The sequence below is a fragment of the Aspergillus lentulus genome (assembly GCF_001445615.1).
Source record: "Aspergillus lentulus DNA, contig: Alt09, strain: IFM 54703, whole genome shotgun sequence".
NCBI classification, from domain to species: Eukaryota; Fungi; Ascomycota; class Eurotiomycetes; order Eurotiales; family Aspergillaceae; genus Aspergillus; species Aspergillus lentulus.
This window is the reverse complement of record NW_028322117.1, coordinates 217,473-232,517: the sequence shown is the minus strand read 5'-3', so window position 1 is coordinate 232,517 and position 15,045 is coordinate 217,473. Positions and strand designations below refer to the sequence as shown.

General features: G+C 50.0%; 5 protein-coding genes across 5 annotated transcripts; 3 read left to right on the top strand and 2 right to left on the bottom strand.

Annotated features, from left to right (window-relative positions):
- Positions 1-130: 130 nt before the first annotated feature.
- ALT_4922 (MGMT family protein) lies at positions 131-662 on the top strand (the record flags this gene model as incomplete). Its single annotated transcript, XM_033558970.1, has 3 exons — positions 131-245; positions 318-441; positions 491-662. The coding sequence occupies 3 exons, from the start codon at positions 131-133 to the stop codon at positions 660-662; spliced, it is 411 nt and encodes a 136-aa protein (XP_033414861.1).
- Positions 663-1,250: 588 nt separating this feature from the next.
- On the bottom strand, positions 1,251-3,344 carry ALT_4921 (serine/threonine-protein kinase; the record flags this gene model as incomplete). The annotated part of the gene is made up of 5 exons (XM_033558971.2): positions 1,251-1,688; positions 1,753-1,987; positions 2,049-2,133; positions 2,194-2,999; positions 3,163-3,344. 5 exons carry the CDS (start codon positions 3,342-3,344, stop codon positions 1,251-1,253), a joined length of 1,746 nt encoding a protein of 581 aa, XP_033414862.1.
- A 1,888-nt stretch (positions 3,345-5,232) lies between these two features.
- On the top strand, positions 5,233-6,327 carry ALT_4920 (metallophosphatase domain-containing protein; the record flags this gene model as incomplete). The annotated part of the gene is made up of 1 exon (XM_033558972.2): positions 5,233-6,327. The coding sequence occupies one exon, from the start codon at positions 5,233-5,235 to the stop codon at positions 6,325-6,327; it is 1,095 nt and encodes a 364-aa protein (XP_033414863.2).
- A 309-nt stretch (positions 6,328-6,636) lies between these two features.
- On the bottom strand, positions 6,637-8,247 carry ALT_4919 (L-lactate dehydrogenase (cytochrome); the record flags this gene model as incomplete). Its single annotated transcript, XM_089599830.1, has 3 exons — positions 6,637-7,716; positions 7,773-8,077; positions 8,139-8,247. The coding sequence occupies 3 exons, from the start codon at positions 8,245-8,247 to the stop codon at positions 6,637-6,639; spliced, it is 1,494 nt and encodes a 497-aa protein (XP_089455707.1).
- Positions 8,248-12,551: 4,304 nt separating this feature from the next.
- Positions 12,552-14,325, top strand: ALT_4918 (putative MFS monosaccharide transporter; the record flags this gene model as incomplete). The annotated part of the gene is made up of 4 exons (XM_089599829.1): positions 12,552-12,645; positions 12,704-12,811; positions 12,873-13,413; positions 13,482-14,325. The coding sequence occupies 4 exons, from the start codon at positions 12,552-12,554 to the stop codon at positions 14,323-14,325; spliced, it is 1,587 nt and encodes a 528-aa protein (XP_089455706.1).
- Positions 14,326-15,045: the final 720 nt, after the last annotated feature.

Genomic DNA, 15,045 nt, shown 5'->3' with positions numbered 1-15,045 from the left:
GTATACGGAGTAGAGTGCCTGTCTTTCCCTGCGTCATACAGCGCAACATTAATCAATAATAATGATTGTGCTGATGAAGTAGATAATGCACTAGGGTCATCTCTCAAAACTGAAGAGGGAAAGCATTGAGATGCCCCGCTCCGACGAGGCAGAATGGTGGTTCAACGCCGTCTACGAGGCCGTCCAATCAATCCCCTATGGCAAAGTGACCTCCTACGGGCATATCGCCCTTCTACTCGGCGAACGTATGTAGATCCCCTTCGCATTCTCCTTTCTTATCTGCCGTACCGTAGGGTGAAAACTAATCGATGCAATAGCTAAACGACCCCGCCAGGTTGGAGTCTGTCTCAAACATCTCCCCTCAGATACCTCGCAGCACTTCCACTCGGGCAATGTGCCCTGGCAGCGGGTGGTTAATTCCAAAGGGATGATCTCTCATCGGTACGTTGATGAGATGCTCTGCAGAATTCCATGGTGCTGATTTTTGCAGGGGTCCTGGGAGTGCCGAGCGGCAGGCCGAGGCGCTGCGCCAGGAAGGTGTCGAGGTCGATGCGGATAGCATGGGTGACTTCTACGTAGATTTTGCGCGTTATGGCTGGTTCCCGGAACGTTTGCCTGGGGAGGAATCCGAGGATAGTGAAGATGAAGACGACGCTCAATAAGGGGAGAAAGTGATCGTCCTACGGTCTCTACTCTCTAGGTTTCACTTGGTTGGTCTAGACGTCTAGGCGCGTATCTCATATCATTCATGTATCCACAGACCCTTTGCAAGAGTCTGCTCAGTATCAACCAGAAACTTGTACCTCCGCACCACAATCGTACTCTGCAGCTGGCTTCGATGAACACAAACTTCATATATCCCTAACAGACGTGTGTCAAAGAACTAGCGGGAAGCTACCGTGCCGAAGAACGAGGGAGTCGTAAATCTTTCGGGCATTGAATCTATGAAGAAGACGACCTGGAAGTGGCCGCGCGAGACCAACTCCGAGTAGGGTCGGACGTATAACACAACAGAGGCTATCAGGCTCTATGATTGTAGAGAACGGGCAGTGAGGGTGAACGAGCCCCACACTTATTGAGAGAGGCATATGGGCATCATGCAACAAGGAAATAAATCATAACACCCCTGTCCATTGCCAAAACAGAACCAAATGGTAATCGACGAGGATCCACACAGAAGAGGAAAAGGAATAAATAGGTAAGAGATCGTCACTGACTCATGTCTGATATGCTTCCTGGCTTTGTTTGACTCATCGTTTCTTGACTTCCGAGGCCCATCCATCGATCCCTTCGCCTTTACTACCAGGCGGTATACCTAGGTCAACACCCTTCATCCCGGGAGTGTCGCTCAGCCATTCATGCGCAGCCATACCACCGGCATTGGCACGTTTCTCGGGGGGCAATTCCAGCATCGGTAGCAGGAATTCGCTGATGCGCATACTCTCTTCAACCGAGAAATGATACTTCTCTCGTAGGACGTCAGGCAAAGCCCAGTGGCGTAACCGGTGGATATTCCGAAGTTCTCCTTTGCGGTTGAAAATCTCTTGCGACCACTTTCCAGAAAGACACAGTGATTTGGGGAAAGGACCGAGTAGCTCAATGATTTGTGCAATGTGATCATCGTCTTTGCCGTACTTTGTTCCCGACTGGGGGTCGAAAAGGTAGTCACCTGTAATAAGCTCGAATACCTATCGGAATTGTCAGTTGATCACTTTCGCTAGGACAAAAGAAGTATATAATTTCCGAACTAACCATGCAAGCCATACTCCAGATATCTGTGCTCGCACCCCACTTCGACCCCAAGATGACCTCTGGCGAGCGGTACTGTCGTGTTTGAATATCATTGGTGAAGTGGTGACCAACCCAGCACGCGTTCCCCAGGTCGGCAATCTTCACTGAGATGATGTCACACAGAGGATCCTCGCTTTCTTCTTTAGAGGATTGTTTGTCAAGCGAGATCCCTGAAACCTCTCTCTCCAGCAGATCACTAAGACCGTGTCAGTGCATCAGACCTTCCAGATATGGGCCAGAATCAGTTTCCAACATACGTAGTCTTCTCCCGCTCTTTCTGCTTTTCGTCCGCCTTTATACCTAACAACTCCTTCATCGACGCGCCTTCTTGCGTAGATGCGTCTGCAGATTGTCAGCGGGCGTAGCTTGGGATGTCACGGGGCGAGTTTGTTTGAAACGTACTGGATGATTCAATGACCTGGCTGAGACTGCTGTGTGAGTTGGAAGAGCTGTGCTTGAAATCATGATGGCTGAAACTCGTGTTGAGTGGACTGGGTAATGGCTGACTCCCGGTGATGAGAGTTCTCCTCCGTCGCCGGCCGCTGCGGCTATCGTCTTTATTCTCCTTCTTCGCTTCCTCCTTGACATATGTCTGCACAATTTGTTCCACATCGCCGATCTCGATCAGAACGTTCTCCGGCTTCAAGTCTGTGTGGATGATGCCGCATTCCCGGTGCAGGTAATCTAAGCCCAGCAACACCTGTTTCGTAATCTGCTTCACCAGTGGCATGGGAATACCTCGATGGTTCCAGCGCTTGATCAGGCCAAGCAAATTTTCCCCCAGTACCTCAAACACCATGCATACATGGACACCATTTGGACCCTTGTGTTCAAATGAATCGAGCAGACTGACAACATGTTTCCGGCCGGGATGGGAAGGTTTCGCTTGAACGATCTTATTCAACAACTTAATCTCATCGATAGCGGTTTCGGTGTAATGCGCGGCGGAGCGAACAACTTTGAGCGCAACGTGTTTTCCGGTGGTGGTATCGCGGGACAGCCAGACGGTGGAAAAATGACCCCAACCCAATTTGCGCACGACGACGTACCGTCCATTGTTGTATGTTTCGCCCACGGTGACTGGGTGATAACCACCCTTGCAGTAGTCCTCCGAGTCTTCCTCTTCGGCAGTGGTTTCGAGTTCTTCTGCGGACGATGAAGATGCCGACCGCGACGGCGGCAAATCATATGCGGACTTGACGGGGACACTGCCACTCATGTTGGTTAGGAAAAAGAATCAAATCGCACTATGATAACGGAGGAACGGGTATAAGAGCGGAGAGAAAAAAGGGCAAAGAAAGAAGAAAAATTCTGTCGTAAAAAAAGAACACCGGAGCGACAATGCTGAAGAAAAGCAAGAGCGAAGCATACCCCTCAGTAGTTGTGGCAGATGGATCGATGGCAGGTGAGGCGGCGTCGTTGGTAACGATCGGCTTCAGATCAGTTCCTTTTCTCTTCTTCCTACCGCCATTGCCATTTGCAGCATTCGCAGCGACGCTTGCCATTTGTTTTCCCTTGTTGATGACGGCCTTGGTTATATCTACCCCGTCCATCGTTTGGATATCGGAGGATCGATGCGGGTTGAAGAAGGTTTAAATCGAGAGGATCTGGAGAAGGAGGGGCACAAGGTGTTGGGCCGGAGAAGGCGAAGCTGAGTCCAGCCAAGCTCGTTGTGTCTGGCGGCGGAGGGGTGCCACCGATTGTGCGATTCTATGAGGGGTTGGTTCAGCGCCCGCGACCACAACCCAATATGACGGAGGAGATCAGTGGGATGAGGCGTAGTATTGGGGAAATATAGATGCTTTGACAAGGGGAGAAGGAGTAGAGTAAATTGTTGAATGGAACGAGATATTCGAAAATGAACAGAATATTCAAGGTAGAAGGATGTGCGTATATGACGCAAACGATAAGGCCGAACACATATATAGAGGGGGCTCGGGGCAATAATGGTAATAGTAACTTTTGACGATCTAAGATCCGATCGACTCCTAGCGTTGTCGATTGAGATACTCAACGAATTGGAACGAATTAAACAGCAGAAAGAAGAACTGCAACACCCTGGTGGTGTGGTAGATGGAAATGCAGCCGACAGGAATGTCCGCAAGCAGCAGCCGTTTTCTCTTCAAGCGATGTTGACAAGCCAGCAACAACAATCAACTTAACGGATGTGGCAAATCGTGACTGGGGCTTGAAGGATGCTAGTCTCTTACCCTTTAGAGGTCAGACCTGACCAGCGCGGGATCAATCATCGCTTGGAAGATCAAACTGGAGTCGTGCATTGATGATTTAGGACTACAGGCTTTTAGAGGTACCTGGGAGACGGAGGGGGACTAAGGAACAGGAACATGGCGGATGAGGGGACCATCTCAATGATGACGATAGAACAGATTCATCCTTTCCCTTGATCCTTCTGTTCGATGGCCCTTGGGCCAGAAGCTGACTGGCCCAGTACTGACCATTTGATGATGGATATCCACTGGAGTATGCACGGTGTTACCCCGGATCCATCATGGTCGTTCCCTTCAAGTGCCTTAAAGTGTACCCGATATCGCGCCCTACACAACTGGGTTCAACAATGTCATTCTGATTCGTTGGCCAATTGATTCGTCTTCAATTCTTCAACAGTAAAAGGAATGTGGCCCTCTAGGAAAATCCCATAAAGGATAGCATCGACTAACAGGCCTGGACTTCCTCAATATCGCTTGATGAACCTCTTAACGCGCCTAGTGATGAGAAAGCTAATGAATGCTATTCTGCCATCGTCTTGAGATGTCTGATCACACCGGTGGTCGTCAACATGAACAGCCCCCATTCAGCTGTCAGAAAATGATGTAATGAGAGGCTATCAAGTCCTTCAATGCTTATTTTGATCGAGGACTTGGTACATGAGCATACATATGCAGGGCATGAACACGCACATAGTTCCTCTCGCAAGTTGGTTCCACTGATAGGATGGTTGGGCGTTCATGCGCTTCCAGCTGCCCAACTGATCGATTCCCTATAAAAATGGTTTAATATCCCTGCATAGCTTGTGTTATTGCAACGGTGGATGTGCAGTTGTGTTGACGTAAATGCTTCAAACAAGTCAATTCCATCGAAGGCCTCAGGCACCCGTATCGAAAGACATTGAGCGGGAACAGCTCAAACTCCAAGACTGAGAGAGCGATACACAGAATATAGTAACGGGCTGTTATTCTAATTCAAGGATGAGAAAGCTCAATGAACAGATATTCTCGATAAAATTTGCTCAAGTCGTCCAGCCTGTCATTGTTAACTTTTAACATTCGACTCGAAAGAGTCTCGACTCTCTCTAACAGCGGCAACGTCACCTTCTCCACACCGACATCTGGTACCTTGGCTGGGCATAAAGTCGTCCCCTCATTCATCCACCTGTACATAGCATCCACAGCACCGCCTGAGGTCTTCAAGGGCTTCACAAGCATGTCTTCTCCATTTGATCGCCGACCGTTACCGGACTATTTGTTCTCCTCTCCTTTAACTGCGCTGCTCTATCCCATCCATCATCTCCTCCTCCGACTGCGCGGCCCTCCACGCCTACCCTCGCCCGATGCGCACCCCATCCGCGTTGTCTGTATCTCCGACACCCACACACTAGAATGGGACGATGTCCCGGACGGCGATCTGCTTATCCACGCAGGCGACCTCTGCAATGACGGAAGCATCCGTGAAATCCAAGCCGCAGTCGACTGGCTCCAGACGCTGCCTCACCCCCACAAAGTAGTCATCTGCGGCAACCACGACAGCTACTTCGACATTCGCTCCAGACGAGACGAAGACCGCGACGCTTCCTCCTCGTCCTTCGCAGCCATCTCCTCCTCCACCGCCTCCATCCGCTCCATCGACGACGACCCAGACGGCCTCAACCGCATCAATTGGGGCGACATCCACTACCTTCAACACTCCTCTATCACCCTCTCCTTCCCCGCGCCGTCCCCAGCCCACTCCGCTGCCCGCCCGCGCTCCCTAACCATCTACGGCGCACCCCAAATCCCCGCCATCGTCCCCTTCACCTCCGAGCACGCCTTCACGTACCACCCACAACACGATGCCTGGTCCGGCACCATCCCCCCGGACACTGACATTCTGATCACACACACCCCGCCACAGGCGCACCTGGACTTATCCCCCGTCTACTCCACAGGCTGTCCGTTCCTCCTCGCCGAAACGTGGCGCGTCCGCCCCGCGCTGCACGTCTTCGGGCACGTCCATGAAGCATACGGCAGCGAGCCGGTCTACTGGGACGAGGCGCAGAAGGCGTGGGAGCGGCTGTGTGCGGCGCGGCGGCCGCGTGCCAGATACGGTCGTTTGATGTCCGTCCTTGGGTTCCTGCGGGACTTGTTTGATGTTCATGGCTGGCTGGATGCGGCGCGGGTCGTCGCGTATGGTGTACTTGGGGTTGTGTGGGCGAAGGTCTGGGGCGGTGAGAATCGGGGCTGTGGGTGGATGGTGAATGCGGCTTGTATGTATAGGAATACAGGGCGGTTGGGGAATAAACCGCAGGTTGTGGTGTTGTAACGTTTAGATTAGTGGTCTTGGGGGAGTTTGTAAATAGCTTGGTTCTCTAATGACTGAAGATGTTTTCTGCATATCGTCATCTGGTTATATATGTCCTTTACAGTTCTGTTGTGACGAAGTAAAACTTAGCTGAACAGAAGGGGGCGAAATGAATATATAAGCTGTGCATTCGCTGATATCGCGTCTATTTGATGACCAGACAATATATACATCCACTTCCTAAATGTACACTCACTCCAGGCAGATATGAAACATGACCAATCATGTCCTAACTAAATGGGTATATGATGAGAGATAGGCGTCTCGAAACTACAGCTTAGATTTCTCGCTGAATCGCGGAGCCTGCAGCGGATCGTACGCACCAAGGGTCAATGTGTCGGACGGCACCGGAGCATGGTGGCCACTGGTCAGACCGCGGACGTCGATCAGGCTAGGGTTCAGCTCCTCAATCTTGCTGGCGCCGATCAAGCGCATGTTCATCTCCATTTCGTCCTTGAGGAGCTGCATGGCGCGCTCCACGCCGGGCTGGCCGTACGTGGACATGGCAAAGAGGAAGGGCCGCCCGATACCGACGCCCTTGGCACCGAGGCAGAGTGCTTTGAGAATATCGGTGGCGCGACGGACGCCACCATCGATGTAGACCTCGATCTTGTTCTCCCAGCCGCGCTCGCGGAGGGCAGGCATAACCTCGGCCAGGACTTCGATGGCCGACCGGGCGAATTCGAGCTGGCGACCGCCGTGGTTGGAGAGGACGACACCATCCACACCCACCTCGACTGCGCGCAGGACGTCCTCCACGCATTGTACCCCCTTGAGGATGATGGGCATCTTGGTAATGGACTTGAACCAGGGGATGTCCTTCCAGGAAAGAGAAGGATCGATAAAGGATGAGATGGCTCGAGCGGCACCCTGAGAGCGGTCCACTTCGTCCCCGCCACTGGCTTGAACACTGGCACCAACATCGGAGAACTTGGACCGCATGTCCTTCTCGCGACGGCCGAGCTGCGGCGCATCGACCGTGATGAAAAGACCCTTGCAGCCGCGTGCTTCGGCGTGCTGAACAATGCGCTTGGTGATGTTGCGGTCCTTATTCACGTAGAGTTGCAGCCATTGTACCTGGTCTCCTTGCTTCGCATCCACAATCTCGTCGAACGAACAAGAGGCCAGGGTGGGAATCATTTGAATGACATTGTGTTTGTGAGCCGCACGAGTCAAGACAACTTCTCCCTCCGGATTGCCCAATTTTCCAAGTGCAGTCGCTGTTACATAGAAGGGCACAGAGACCTTGGTACCCAGCATTGTCGTGCTGAAGTCAACGTTCTCTACGTTGACTAGTACTCGCGGACGGAACCAGATCTTGTGGAAGGCATTGTGGTTCTCGCGCATAGTCTAGATCAAGTTAGCGAGACAACCTCGTATAATTGCCATCCCATTAATCCACGTACAATCTCATCATCCGCACCACTCGAGTAGTAAGCCCACGCAGTCTTCTTCATTACGCTGCGAGCGACGGTCTCAAAGTCCATCAAGTTATAACAAGCCTGCAGTGGAGGCATCCGCTTGATCCGCTCCTGGCGTTCGGTTTCTTCGGGGTCATGAGCCTTCTCTTCTTGTTCAACGGTTGCCATGTCCACTTCGCCAAGGTGTTTCGATCGGTCAAGGTATTTGTCCAATGTATCGGGAGGGTGGATTGGGTCGAACTCTTCAGTCGCATCTTTTCCGGCGTACTTCAGGATAATTTTCTGTCCACCTGGGTGTTCTGGTCATTGTGAGTGTGCTATCATAATAAGTAAGCTATACGGAAACAGTACCTGGCAGGAATTCTGTAACATCGTACGCCTTCCCATGTACGATAACCCAGCAGGAGTCCTTGGAGTTGTGCTTGGCGACTTCAGCGCCAGTGAGCTTCCCTTGTCTCATCGTGACGACTATCTCTGATAAACGGGGAGGAATCAGGGACGAAAGAAATAATTGAGGAAAGGGTCCAGGGATAATATATGGCCGGCTTTAATGTAAATTGAAAGAGATATTAATGATCGCTCTGAAGCCCGAACGAGTCCCTATTTGAAGTCCGTGTGGTCACTCTGGTCGAAAGTATGAGGGTCCAAAAAGTAGACGTTCGCTAATAAAATAATTACGCCTGCGATGGCTGGAGCACCTCGGTATAATCGACAGCGAATTAGGACCGATTCAGCAAAAATCCGAGGTCAATCGTTGGTCGATGAGTGGTGATGGGACAGCTGTCTGAGTGGCTGAAGACCAGCGATCTTCGGCCCTGGGGAAGCCCAGCTGCGGTTTGCGGGGGAGAGACATTCGGGCGATGTTGCTTTCTCGGCCGACTCTTTATCTTCATGACACTGGATCGGATAACAGCACGTAATGGAAGGGAATTCGCCCGAGAAGAGTATGAGATTCGGACGATTCAGAGTTAAAATCCAATCTTCTCTTTAGAGGGCTACGCAATAATATATAAGGTATGATTGTTGGACTCGTTAAGTCATGACATTATGGACGCCCCTCCTGGTTAGCCAGGCCCATCTCTCGATTTATGGTCACGTGATATACAGGACTGAAGTTGTCTGCAGTTTGAGAGCATTAACAAACCAGACCCACGAGGGAACAATAAGATGTTCTTTGTCTCATGGAAACACGGCTGAGCTTATCGGCTCTCTTTTGCAGTGTTGAGGAGGCTAGAAAAGCCAGCCACTATTGAGACAGTCGACCGGCGAAGCTCTATTCAAGTCAGGATCCAGAACGTAAACAATATGAGCAGTAACTGGCACCTCAGAACATGTACCGCTTAAAACGGGGTACTCTCTGCAGAGCAGACAAAATATTCCGTACGGATCGTGATGCTCACATTGGTTCCGCAATCTCACCCGAGTCGTGCTTCGCGATAATGTATCTAATGCCACAGTTGATTTATCCGCTCGGATAATTTCACAAGACCTGCAAGCTATGGTGGTTCGGAGCCGACTATGCCGAAGTGAAGGTGATGCATCCCTTTTTGGGGAGGGTGAGCAGTTCTATCCGTACAGCAATGCATGATTATAGCCTCATTCAAGCCGGTACTTCCGGCGATCAGTGTAGTATCTGATTCAGTCGAAGCAATATAAATTCCAAGTCTCCTCCATCAGCTTTTGCTGCTTACCTTCCTTTAATGTTTCGACCCTCTTCCTTGAGAATAATCGATGTATAAATATTGGTAACCTTTTATGAGCATAATGACACCCCATTTCCCCTCGTGCAGCGGACTCCGTGGCACAAGCACAACTCAGCTACTCGTCTCGCTCACCGTCACTCGTCTCAATCTCGCACGATTTTCGTTTGGTTCCTTTTTCCTTTCAAGGTATTGTCGGTGAGCACTGAGTAAGACATGATAACCATTGTTACTGGATGGCTGTCCCATCGCCAAGAGGCCTTCTCCGAACGCGATCGGGTGCATTGAATTTCTCGCATTCTTTCCGTGACACATTCCCGAGTCTTGCGAGCCAAAGCCGACTGTAAACGGTCGGCTTTGAGTGAACAAGTCGAATCCATGACTAACAATCGGGCCGTCCGTTGTGTGCTTGACAAAGATCAACTGTTGATACCTTCCTAGCTCGGGTTGGTGTCTGCTACAGACCCGGAATTCCCCCGAAGAAAACTGCATTCATCGAGCGGTTCTTTTTCTGTAGCTTGTGCCAACACATTTGTTTTCAACTTGCATGAGTGCATAGAATTAGTCTAACAATAGCAGGTAATTATCTATGCTAAAAAACTTCCATGTATGCTTTTGGCCGAAGTCATGGGGATATCACGGTAATATTTTTGATATCACTGTCATCTCTCACTACATCTCATTGTAAGATACACTGAGATCTGAAACTGAGTTGTCTATCTACACGGACATTAAGCGAGGTCTGTCTAACAAGACTGGTGGGTTTCCCCTCTCCAATAGGGTTACTGGACCTGCACCTGGGACCTGCCTTACACAGTACTTATTTAACTCCTAGTGTATCTCTTTTACTCGCTAGCCCTACACAAACCAAGTTTGTGCCACTTACGTAGATGGCAGAGTTACTTTGAACACTGTGCCAAATCGGCGGTTGTAACCTTTCTACCACCTCGCACATGGTATGACGCCACAGGGGGAAATGTCCGAGCAGGAACAATGATTCGTTGACCATCGTGCTTAAATAAGAATCAGGCAAAACATTTTTATGATGACAATTCTCGGTTGGTGGCTTTTTCTCCAGGCGCCCAGCAGCCACTCCCGATCTCTGCATTAAATCTAAATTTTCAATCGCCTCCACATGGTCCCTCTTGGCGCAAACTGTCATTGCATGAATTACTGCGCGCCGAGTGCGCTTGTCCGACTCTTAGTTCGACCAAGATAAAAGACTTTTGAGCTTCAGATTTCTTCGCTTGTTGCTTGTCGCGCTTGGCGCTTGGCGCTTGTGAAGAAGAGTTTTCTTAAATCCCACGTTGACGTAGTTATGATGATAATATCCCGCGCGCTCGAGGATTGCCCCTCAGCGCGGAGAAGATGGCGCACGGGAGTTGACATAGGAGGCTGCCTCGAGGGAGCAGAAACTTGCATCTGGCATGATTCAGAGAGTAGTGGACTGTTGCATCTGAAGTATGCACTAAAGAACCGTTTCGACTTAGTTGACTCTAACCTCATGCACCGGAGATGGGCCGGATAGAGACCGGAAAACGCTACGATTGGGTCAGGCAGACCATGGCATGGTATCAATATGGAGTCGAATAATGCTGTGGTCACAGGCGAGGGCAAATATTAAGGGGAAGTAATTAAATGAGCCATACAAGCTCATATAACAGTTTGGTTGTTATTATGAAGCGATTATTCAGACATTGAAGAGGAGGACTGGGCAAAGTGGAGAGACGTCCTTATAACCGCATGCGTCCCATGCTTTCAGATACTTCGGCGTCGAATCACAATCAATCTTCACCCACCACGACTATTGGACAAAATGATTAGGAGGGTCATCGTTGGCTCCGAATTTATTGTATTCAGTAAATGTATGCGTCTGCCTTGCAGGTTGCCGACACTAAGTGGTCGGAAGACGGTCACTTCCCGTTGAGTCTGGGCCGACATTGGCTGCCGAGCGCGGGATGACGGGATGGCGTACAATGATCCATCATTTTGACGATAGTACGGAGTAATAGAACTAGGATGTACTCTGCGCCGATGAAAGACACCTAGCAATGAATGAAACTTAGTACTAATCTATGCGTTGCACAAACATAATCAACCACCTTGGCTCCTCCTGTGGTTGATTCGATTGTGGTTCAATGCGGATTACCTCATCAGGCACGTGAAAAACCCCATGGGATCTTGAACTCGTGTTATTTTCCTGGTTGAGTACCGAATACAGAAGTGGTAAGTCAACCTATCCTCGCCCCATGTCTGATTTGTCCATCTCAATTCTAACTGGTACTCCAGTCAGCGGACATACGTATTTCCTTATGCGAACGGTGAATGGGAGGAGCGGACAGGAGTAGGGTGTGGAGACACGGAAGAGCCCCTGGTGGAGGAGGTCTCGCAGCAGAGATTTCGCTTACGAAGAGGAAGCGAGAGTGGTGATCCTGTCACTGTTAACTGCTGGTCGCAGAAAGGTGGTAGCAAGTGCCGAAGGTGTGGTGCCAAATGACGATGACCAGCGCTTCAGACGGACCCTCTTTTCTTGTCCGAGGCTTCAATCTGTTTTGTCGTCGCTCTTGTCCGTTCCTCTGCGGGTGCTCCATCTGATGGAGCCCGTGATGTCATTCTTGGCGCTCATCCCAAATCCACTGTGGGTCGTGGGCTGCACCCAAGAAAATGCTTATCCTGCGATTATTGATGCGTTCAGTCCCTTGCTCCACAAAACAGTGGTACCGCCGACTATGAGTGTTGGTAGGTTGGTGGAGCATGTATCGATTCGGGGGAATGAGGAGAGAGTGTCGGCCTGTGTACCTGGTGGCCACAGCTGTCTTGTCTATTGACTCCTGGAGAAGTAGAAATACCCCCCTTCGCCCCGACTTCTCCGCGTTCTGTGAGTTGCCTTTCATTGTTTTTTAACCTCTCTTTTCTTTTCTTTCGTTCTTTTCTGGAAAAGACGCATTGGGCACAACAGCACCGAGAATCTTGTTGTCGGTTCGCCCTGGAGGTCCTCCCTTACCTCTGTACATACCTATTCCTCTAACCCGTCTGTCGAACGTTGTTGTTCTGTCCTCTCATCATGGCGCCCTCATATGCTGGCATGTCGGGCAGGCCACTGTCGCTGGCTGTATCGACTGTTGCCACGATGGGTTTCCTACTCTTTGGATATGACCGTAAGTGGATTGCTCTACGATGTCATTTTCAGCTGAATCAAGCTAATACAGGCGACAGAGGGTGTCATGTCTGGTATCATCAGTGACAATGCTTTTGCCAATGTCTTTACTGCTACCAAAGATGATGCTACTATGCAAGCTCTTGTGACTGCTGTGTACGAACTTGGTTAGTATTCTTGATTCCCGCTCTTTTTGTTCGCAACCGATCCTAACCTTTCTATTTGCAGGATGCTTGGCGGGTGCCATTTTCGCCCTTCTTTTCGGTGATCGCACTGGTCGTCGCTGGATGATCTTCTCTGGCGCTATCGTTATGATTGTCGGTGTCATCATCCAGGTTACTTCATTTGTTGGACACATCCCTCTTCTGCAGTTCTTCATTGGCCGTGTCATCACCGGTATCGGAAACGGAATGAACACTTCTACCATTCCTACATACCAGGCCGAGTGCTCCAAGACAAGCAACCGTGGTCTCTTGATCTGTATCGAGGGTGGTGTGATCGCCATTGGTACCGCCATCGCATACTGGATTGATTTTGGCGCTCACTATGGCCCCGATGACCTTGTCTGGCGTTTCCCCATTGCCTTCCAGATCTTCTTTGGTCTCATCATCATCATCGGAATGTTCTTCCTGCCCGACTCCCCTCGCTACCTTATCTCCAAGGATCGCATCCAAGAGGGAGAGTACGTCCTTGCTGCGCTGGGAGGCCGCGAGGTCCACGATCATGAAACCCAGATTCAGAAACAATTGGTCATTGACTCCATCAGAGCGTGAGTGTTCCCTTCTATAGCATCTGCGGTCCTTGTGTTGTATGGCAATTCAACTAACATTGCTACAGTTCTGGCTCCGGTCAGAAGACGAGATTCAGAGATCTTCTCACTGGCGGCCGCACCCAACATTTCCGCCGTATGCTCATCGGCTCCTCTTCTCAGATCTTCCAGCAGCTCGGCGGTTGCAACGCTGTGATCTACTACCTCCCTGTCTTGTTGAAGGAGTCTCTGAACCAGAGCAATGACATGGCCCTGCTGATTGGTGGTATTAACATGATTGTGTACTCCATCTTCGCCACCTTTTCGTGGTTCTTCATCGAGAAAATTGGTCGTCGCAAGCTTTTCCTGGGAGGCTCATTCCTTCAGACCATCTCCATGGTTATCACATTCGCTTGCTTGATTCCGGGCGATGAGCAGACTTCCAAGGGTGCTGTTTTCGGTCTTTTCCTGTACATGGCCGCCTTCGGTGCTGCGTGGCTGCCTCTGCCCTGGCTGTATCCCGCCGAATTGTCTCCCATCAAGACCAGAGCCAAGGCCAACGCTGTCTCCACTTGCAGCAACTGGCTCTTTAACTTCACTGTTGTCATGATCACTCCTGTCATGGTTGCGCACATTGGCTGGGGCACCTACCTGTTCTTTGCTGCGCTGAACGCCTCGTTCATTCCCATCATTTGGTTCTTCTACCCAGAGACCGCCAATCGCAGTCTGGAGGAGATCGATTTGATCTTCGCCAAGGGCTACGTCGAGAACATTAGCTATGTCAAGGCTGCAAAGGAGCTTCCCAAGCTTACCGACGATGAGATTGAGGCCAAGGCTGCAGAGTATGCTTCCGCTTCCGGGGACTCTCTTGACGAAATTGAGAAGGCTCACGCTGAGCATAACGCCGCTCAACGACTGGACACAACCCAGTAAGAGCCAGTCTCGTCTTATTCATGAGATTTTAGATGATGACAAAAGTTTATGGATACACTCTAATGAAACAATGCCGTCTCATGTCTCCTCTCATTTCTCTTGTCGTTTCTATGGGCTGAGCTGGAACTCCGGCCTCGTTGACTGAAGTTGGGCGAGTTTGACACTCGTCTAGAGGCTGTTGTTCAGTGCTTGGTCTACCTTGATTTTTTTGCTTGTGATTGCGCGACTACCCCTTTGCAGTCTCATCCAAGAGACATTTGTTTTAGAGGTTATGATTTCTTGAGGCATTTCTTTGTTTGTATAAATGGTTGTGGCTGGAATTTTGATACCAATAGAGTCATGATAGACATGGAATATACACAACATCTTTGCTTTAAACCGTGGTTACTTCATCTTGTAGCCTAGGCTGCCGTGCTGGATCACATATAATAATGGTCTGAAACAACGTACTGAATGATCCGGGATCCAAAAGCAGTAATCATATACTAACAATTCCTAAGGAAAATAGCCAGCCCTGTTGAGTCACATTCTTCAGTCAGATGCTCAACCCCGGAAGTCATTCCCGCTACGAGTCATAGGGGAAGGAAGGATTGTTGCCTTCTGATGGATGGAATATTCATCTCATAGATATTATATTTATATTATTATTATTATTATTCGAGTTGCTTCAGGAATCTGACTAAGTTTCAATGTATGATCAAGAATGTAAGGAGTTGAAAG